Source organism: Morus notabilis, unplaced genomic scaffold (assembly GCF_000414095.1).
Source record: "Morus notabilis unplaced genomic scaffold, ASM41409v2 Scaffold346, whole genome shotgun sequence".
Classification (NCBI taxonomy): Eukaryota; Viridiplantae; Streptophyta; class Magnoliopsida; order Rosales; family Moraceae; genus Morus; species Morus notabilis.
Genome location: NW_010358050.1, coordinates 96,041 through 102,824, shown reverse-complemented (window position 1 = coordinate 102,824; position 6,784 = coordinate 96,041). Strand labels below are relative to the sequence as shown.

The following is a 6,784-nucleotide window of genomic DNA, read 5'->3' as shown; positions in this document are numbered from 1 at the left end:
GTGCTCCAGCCAGAATCGAGCTGTGAAAATGGATGGGTTTTCTTCGTCTCGCTGCACTGAGTCCATAGGGACTGAAATCATCTCAATCGGAGGTCGGATGGCGGAGATATCACGACGGGAAGAAATGGGAATTTCGGAACTTCCGCCGGCGATTGCGGCTGATTCCGGCGGGGTTGGAGGTCGTGCCGCATGTCGTTGAACTCAGCTCGTCGAGATCTTTCTATTGACACCGGCGGTGTCAAAAATGGAGGTCGGAATCTTAACTTGAGTATTTGGCCATTGATGGTTTGTGTGAGAGAGAACGTGAGAGGAGAGAGAGAATGAGCGAGAATAAGAGAAAGAAAGTGCAAAAACCCTAAAAATTTCACTATATAAAGTATCTGATTAAGGCAAGATTACGTGCCTGATCTTATCCTCAATTATTTCCTCTAAACAGATTAAATTTATACTTATTAGAGGTAATTAGTTTAGCTCACGTAAGTTAATCTACTACTTACAGTCCAATATCAATTTCTGAATAATTCAATATTGTTTCATATTCTTACTCGCGTAATATTTTAAACTGTTTCAAGTCTTGAAATTAATTTTAGACTGAACAAATTCTAAATTTTAATTTTCTGTATTCTATCCCAAGAATGACGTTTCTGACAGTGTCAACTCCCGAGCTCATATTGTATCCATCTACTATAGGTATTTATCTTGTGACTTTAACCTAACTGTCTAGCAATTAAGGATTTTTTTCTTCTTTTAAAATGCCAGTGCGTTTTTTTTTATACGCGCGCTAACATCATGTTGTGCTTAGAGATTCTTGAAATTAAGATTCTCAAACTATGCTTGTACTGAAAATTATTCCGCCTTAAAATACAGCGAGAATTTATCGATCGAATTTACTTGATCGAAACATGAACTTAACATGAAATTTGCTATAGAATTTAGGAATACATATATTAATTCCATAAATCCTCCATTCACAATATAACATAATATTTTCTAAGAAAATCCTTGGCTTAAAAATACATGAATTGTATTATTTAATGTTTGGAATTTTCTCAGTCATTATAAGATGTGACTTTATGTGAGAACTTTTTACTATAGCAAAAAAGTTAGATGTGACTATTTTTTAGAACTTTTTACTGTAACAAAACTCGAATTCTAAACTCGAATAAGTGAAATGAACATGGCATAAGTATATCTGACAATTGATATTCTCAAATCTCAACTCAACGGATCTTTTTTTTTAATTGCTTGCTTATATGTGATTCTTATAATTATCTTATGTATTTACAATCCCATCTACAGTTTTACCTACAGCATTATATATGTTTAGTCTTTAGAAAAAGAAAAAAGAAAGAAAACTCTTCAAAACCCTCTTTAAATAGACAATGGCTGAATGCCCTAATTGGCTGGTAATGTCCATTGTGTCAAGCACGAACGTGACAGGGCATGAGTACGAATGTGTTTGGGTTCATGGCCTTAGTTGTATTTGTGATTTTCAATATTAAACTGGTATGAGCACAATACAAAATTTTAATAAGTTAAGCTGAATACAACATAAAACACGGAATGTGTTTGGGTTCATGGCCTTAGTTGTATTTGTGATTTTCAATATTAGACTGGTATGAGCACAATACAAAATTTTAATAGGTTAAGCTGAATACAACATAAAACACTGATTTAGTCGATTGTGAGCTGAGTTGACATGACACGACACTATTAACATCTTTAATATCTGGGGCGGGCATTAATTTTGGCTTTACATCCCAAATATTTTTGGTAGGAAATTTAATTATAAATTTACTTATATTTATTGCTCCATCATCAATGACTTTATTCTTCTTTTATGACTGACAAAATGCGCGTTGGTTAATGACTGATTGAGAGGTCCACGGTAATGTGAAATTTTTAATTTTTTAATATTGACCTTTTCCTCTCCTGTTCTAATCTACCGCTTTCAAAATTTCAAAGATAATATTATTTTTCAGTCCCTTCACAATCAATATGTTAAAAAATATTTTTTATTATAATTTAAGTACAATTCAAACCTTGCAAAGCAATACGGAACCTCACTTAGCATTGCGAAAAGAACAATTGTAACAAAAGAAAATACCAAGAAATTATTGGATGGAAGATAACATTTTAAAGCTCCAATATTGATGTTTTCAACATTACTCGATCAAATGCTTCAAATGTAAACATTTCTATTCCACGTGTTCCTATTGTTTGGTTTCATGATGAAAGAGCTGTTAATGTTCCAGCAATAAAAAATATAAATTAGTAATCCTATTTAATTATTTCAGCTAACATATTTCCAAGTTGGCCTCGCTTTAAAAGAACTTCAAGTACATATCACCATATCAGAATCAGCAACCAATGGCAAGGCTACTTTCTTCTTCTTCTTCAGTAGTTATATTTTTCATACATTTTCAAATTCTCCTCATCACCCAAGCCATTGCTCAGCCAGACTTCCTGTATCACTTTTGTGAAAACCACAAAGGCAATTACCCCAGAAATAGTACCTATGAATCCAACCTAAACCACCTCCTGTCAATCCTTCCCTCGCAGGGCGGAAATGGCTACGGCTTTTATTATCTCCCATACGGCAATTCTTCCAACCAAGTTTACGCAATCGGGCTGTGCCGAGGAGATGCTAATCCCGACGTTTGCGTCAGTTGCCTCAACAACGCCACGCAGCGTCTCCCACAGAATTGCCCCAATCAGAAGGAGGCGGTCGGATGGTATGACTACTGCATGTTGCGCTATTCCAACCGCTCCATGTTCGGCGTTATGGAGACTTCTCTAAAAGTCTATCTCTGGAACACCCAAAATGTGTCTTCCAATGTGGATGAATTTTTCTCCGACCTCAGGACCTTATTGGATGGTCTAAAAAACCGAGCCGCCTCTGGCAGCTCTCTTCGCAAGTTTGCGACAGGGAATGCGAGTGCTCCAGATTTTCAGACCTTATATGCGCTCGTTCAGTGCACGCCCGACTTGTCGAAGCAAGACTGCAACAATTGCTTGGATGACGCGTTTGACGATATTCCAACATGTTGCGATAACAAGATAGGGGGAAGAGTCATTGGCACCAATTGTAACTTTAGGTATGAGATTAGGCTCTTTTATAACCAGACAGATGATGCACCACTTGCTTCATCTCCACCTCCGTCTACTAACGCAACCACAACTACAGGAGGTACGAATACTTTTGGGATCAATTTCTTTTGATTTAGAAAGGTATATGGTATGTTGTTAGATATGATAGATATCATTTTAGCTCCTAAATTAATGATTTGATTAGAGCAGATTTTTTTTGGATTTTGTAGGAAACGAGAGTAACACGTCTAGAACGACTGTTATTATTGCTGTTGTTTCGAGTGCCGCTGTAGCTCTGGTGCTCATAATCTCCGTCTGCGTGTTTTTGAAAAAAAGGGGGGCAAGGAAAATCGATCAAAGTATGTTGAGATATAATCTAATGCACTTCTGAATTGTAATTTGTATTCTTCATCACAGATCATGCTGCATATACAGACTCACAGTACGTCTTTTGAAATGAATTTGCAATCCCTTCTAAAGAAGTAACTAATTTGATTTATATTTTTGAAGCTCACCCCGTGAACGAACCTGTGGAAGAAATCGAAAGTGTGGAATCCTTGCAATACAGTTTCGAAACTACTAGAGTTGCGACAGATAATTTTTCAGAGGCAAATAAGCTTGGACAGGGCGGATTTGGCTCTGTTTATAGGGTAATAATAAAGTTCTTTGTTTGAATGAGTAACGAGTACGTAATTTTTGTTTTTTTTTTTTTTTTGTTTTGTTTTTATCTCGCTTGTACACAAGCACTGTTAAATTAAAATTGATTGGGCGCAATTCATATCATTGTTTCTTCATATTTTTGTGATGTAATTCAGGGAAAGCTTCCCAATGGACAAGACATAGCTGTGAAAAGATTGTCTAGGAATTCAAATCAAGGAGATTTGGAATTCAAGAATGAGGTTTTACTAGTTGCAAAGCTTCAACACCGTAATCTAGTAAGGCTCCTCGGTTTCTGCTTGGAGGGAAGTGAAAGGCTTCTTGTGTATGAGTTTGTTCCAAATGCAAGTCTCGATCATTTCATATTTGGTATGGTTCCATTTATCCACTTCTGTTTTTATAGGAATCTCTTAAATATATATATAATACACTATGCTTCAGTTTTATTTCATTTCTTGAAAAAGTACTCTGTAATGCGTATTCGTGCTTTAAAGGTTTTACTGAATTGTACACATCTATGTAGATCCAAGCAAGCGTGCAAACTTAGATTGGGAGAGGCGCTACAAAATTATAGGAGGCATTGCTCGAGGGCTCCTTTACCTTCACGAAGATTCACGTCTAAGAGTTATCCACCGAGATCTCAAGGCTAGTAACATTTTGTTGGATAAAGAAATGCACCCAAAGATTTCGGATTTTGGAATGGCTAGGTTGTTTGTTGTTGATCAAACTCAGGGCAATACAAATAGAATTGTGGGAACCTAGTAAGTACATGCCAACCTTGGCTAAATCTTAGTTTATACCAATGATGTTGCCCTGCAGAAAAGAAAAATGAATATTCAACCATATAATAGTTCTTAGTTTCTACTTTAAATCTCACTCAAATATAATTACTGAAATGTTCTCTGTTTCAGTGGATATATGGCTCCAGAATACGCAATGCATGGACATTTTTCGGTCAGGACCGATGTATTTAGTTTTGGTGTGTTACTTTTGGAGATAGTGAGCGGACAGAAAAATAATTGTTTCCGTCATGGAGAACATGTTGAAGACCTCTTAAGCTATGTGAGTACAAGTTAGATTGTAGTTCCGCGTAAAATGCAAGATTTTTTTAATATATTTTCAATCGAATCAAAAGAATTTTCCAGCTAATCAGCAGAAAAGAATGAAAGGAATTTTATATCTAACATCTAATGTTGTTGCAGGCGTGGAGAAACTGGAGGGATAGGACTGCATCAAATATCATAGACCCATTAGTGAGGGTTAATTCAGTATCTGAAATAATGAGATACATCCATATCGGACTGTTGTGTGTCCAAGAAAATGTAGCTCATAGGCCAACAATGAATACAGTTGTTCTTATGCTAAACAGCAATTCTCTGTCACTCCCGGTGCCCACAGAACCAGCTTTCTTTATGAATAGCAACATTGGATCCGATATGGCATTGGCATCTGAATTCAATTCAAGGACCACGGAATCGGATCATTCGGAAAGCAAGTCTGTTAATCAAGCATCTGCAAATGAAGCTTCAATTTCTGAACTCTACCCTCGCTAGTGAGGAAAATTACTAGTTCATATACCATGGTTAATTGACGAAGTAAATGCATAGAATTCTTCGTTTCACACTGCAATGTAACGTGTTTTTATAAAGGAAATAATTTCTTCCGGTTCTTCCCAAGAATCGTCAACCTTCCATGTTCAATTATCAATTGTTTATATATGTCTCATATGTATCTAATCCTAAAACCGATATGGAGATATCACTACTTACGATTATAAAGAGCGAAACAAATCTCAAGATTATTCTTCTTTTCCTTCATCTTTTTCTGTTTATTCTTTATGAAATATTGATCTGGGACATAGAAGTCATTACCTATACATAAATTTCTTTTTCTAGAAGTCGATATATATCTATATATATATATATATATATAGTTGACGGACTGAGATACGTGTTAAGTACGCCATACGGACTGAGATACAGGTTTGCTGTTTTCCACTCCTGTCCCAATCCGTCGTTTATTAAGTTGAAGTAGTCAATAGTCCCTTCCAATCATGTACTTTATTCACATATAGTTACTACTTTTCAAATAGCAAAAGTAATAGGAAAATAGCTCGCTGGTCAAGCATACTTAAATATTGAATGGTTCGGAGAAATTATAATCTTATCAAAGCTACAATGAGTTAAGCTTTACATATTCACACTCGTCCCACTTTTGAAATTTTCCAATATTGTCCTCCTTTGTACTTTACCGCATCTTTTATTCATTCATTCATTCATCTTTCTTTTTAAAGCTTTACATATTCACACTCGCCCCACTTTTGAAAGTGTTTTTCCACAGTCCACATTTCACAACTGCTTTACCGCAGTTGACAAAGTAAACGCTGAAACAATCACTATGACTGGATCTCTCTCTCTCTCTCTCTCTCTCTCAAACAACAACAAACAAAAATCATCATCAATTACAGAGTTAAGTAGTTTACGATGCTGTAAATGTATGTCTACGATATTTAATAACAGGTTTAAAATGACTAAATGTGAGTGTACAGCGCATAGATGGCACTTTTACAGTAATTGATGAGCATTTTACTCATAGGTGTGGGTACCCACATTTATTAGGGCGGTTGTGGGAGTTATTAAATGAAGATGAGAGAGGACATTAGGGTTTATATTGTGCCCCAAATGAGAAGCGGGACGGGAGCGGGAAAATATTGATGCTTTGTTGATCAATTTTATATTTAATTTGTCACAATATTTTTTTTATTAAATAAATGGATAAGTATAAGAAAGCATCCTAATAGAAATTTCCTTATCCCGAATACGCCGGTATGAGGGCGGATGTCGGAGACAAAGATGAAAGCAAGGCCGGGGGTGAGTGAAGCATACCTAAACTCATTCCGCCCAATGCTCATCTCTATTTGGCAGCATATTAAATGACAACAAATACCATTATCTAATTACCACATTTTATGACAATTTTCTGGATCGTCGATAATGATTATGCATTTATGTTAATTCTTACAAAATGGTTATCTAAT

At 35.8% G+C, this 6,784-nt stretch overlaps 1 protein-coding gene across 1 annotated transcript; it reads left to right on the top strand.

Moving 5' to 3' along the window:
* The first annotated feature begins 2,303 nt into the window (after positions 1–2,303).
* Positions 2,304–5,536, top strand: LOC21389742 (putative receptor-like protein kinase At4g00960). The gene is made up of 7 exons (XM_010091386.2): positions 2,304–3,190; positions 3,321–3,449; positions 3,601–3,740; positions 3,906–4,116; positions 4,271–4,508; positions 4,659–4,809; positions 4,950–5,536. The coding sequence occupies exons 1-7, from the start codon at positions 2,371–2,373 to the stop codon at positions 5,298–5,300; spliced, it is 2,040 nt and encodes a 679-aa protein (XP_010089688.1). The 5' UTR covers positions 2,304–2,370; the 3' UTR covers positions 5,301–5,536.
* Positions 5,537–6,784: the final 1,248 nt, after the last annotated feature.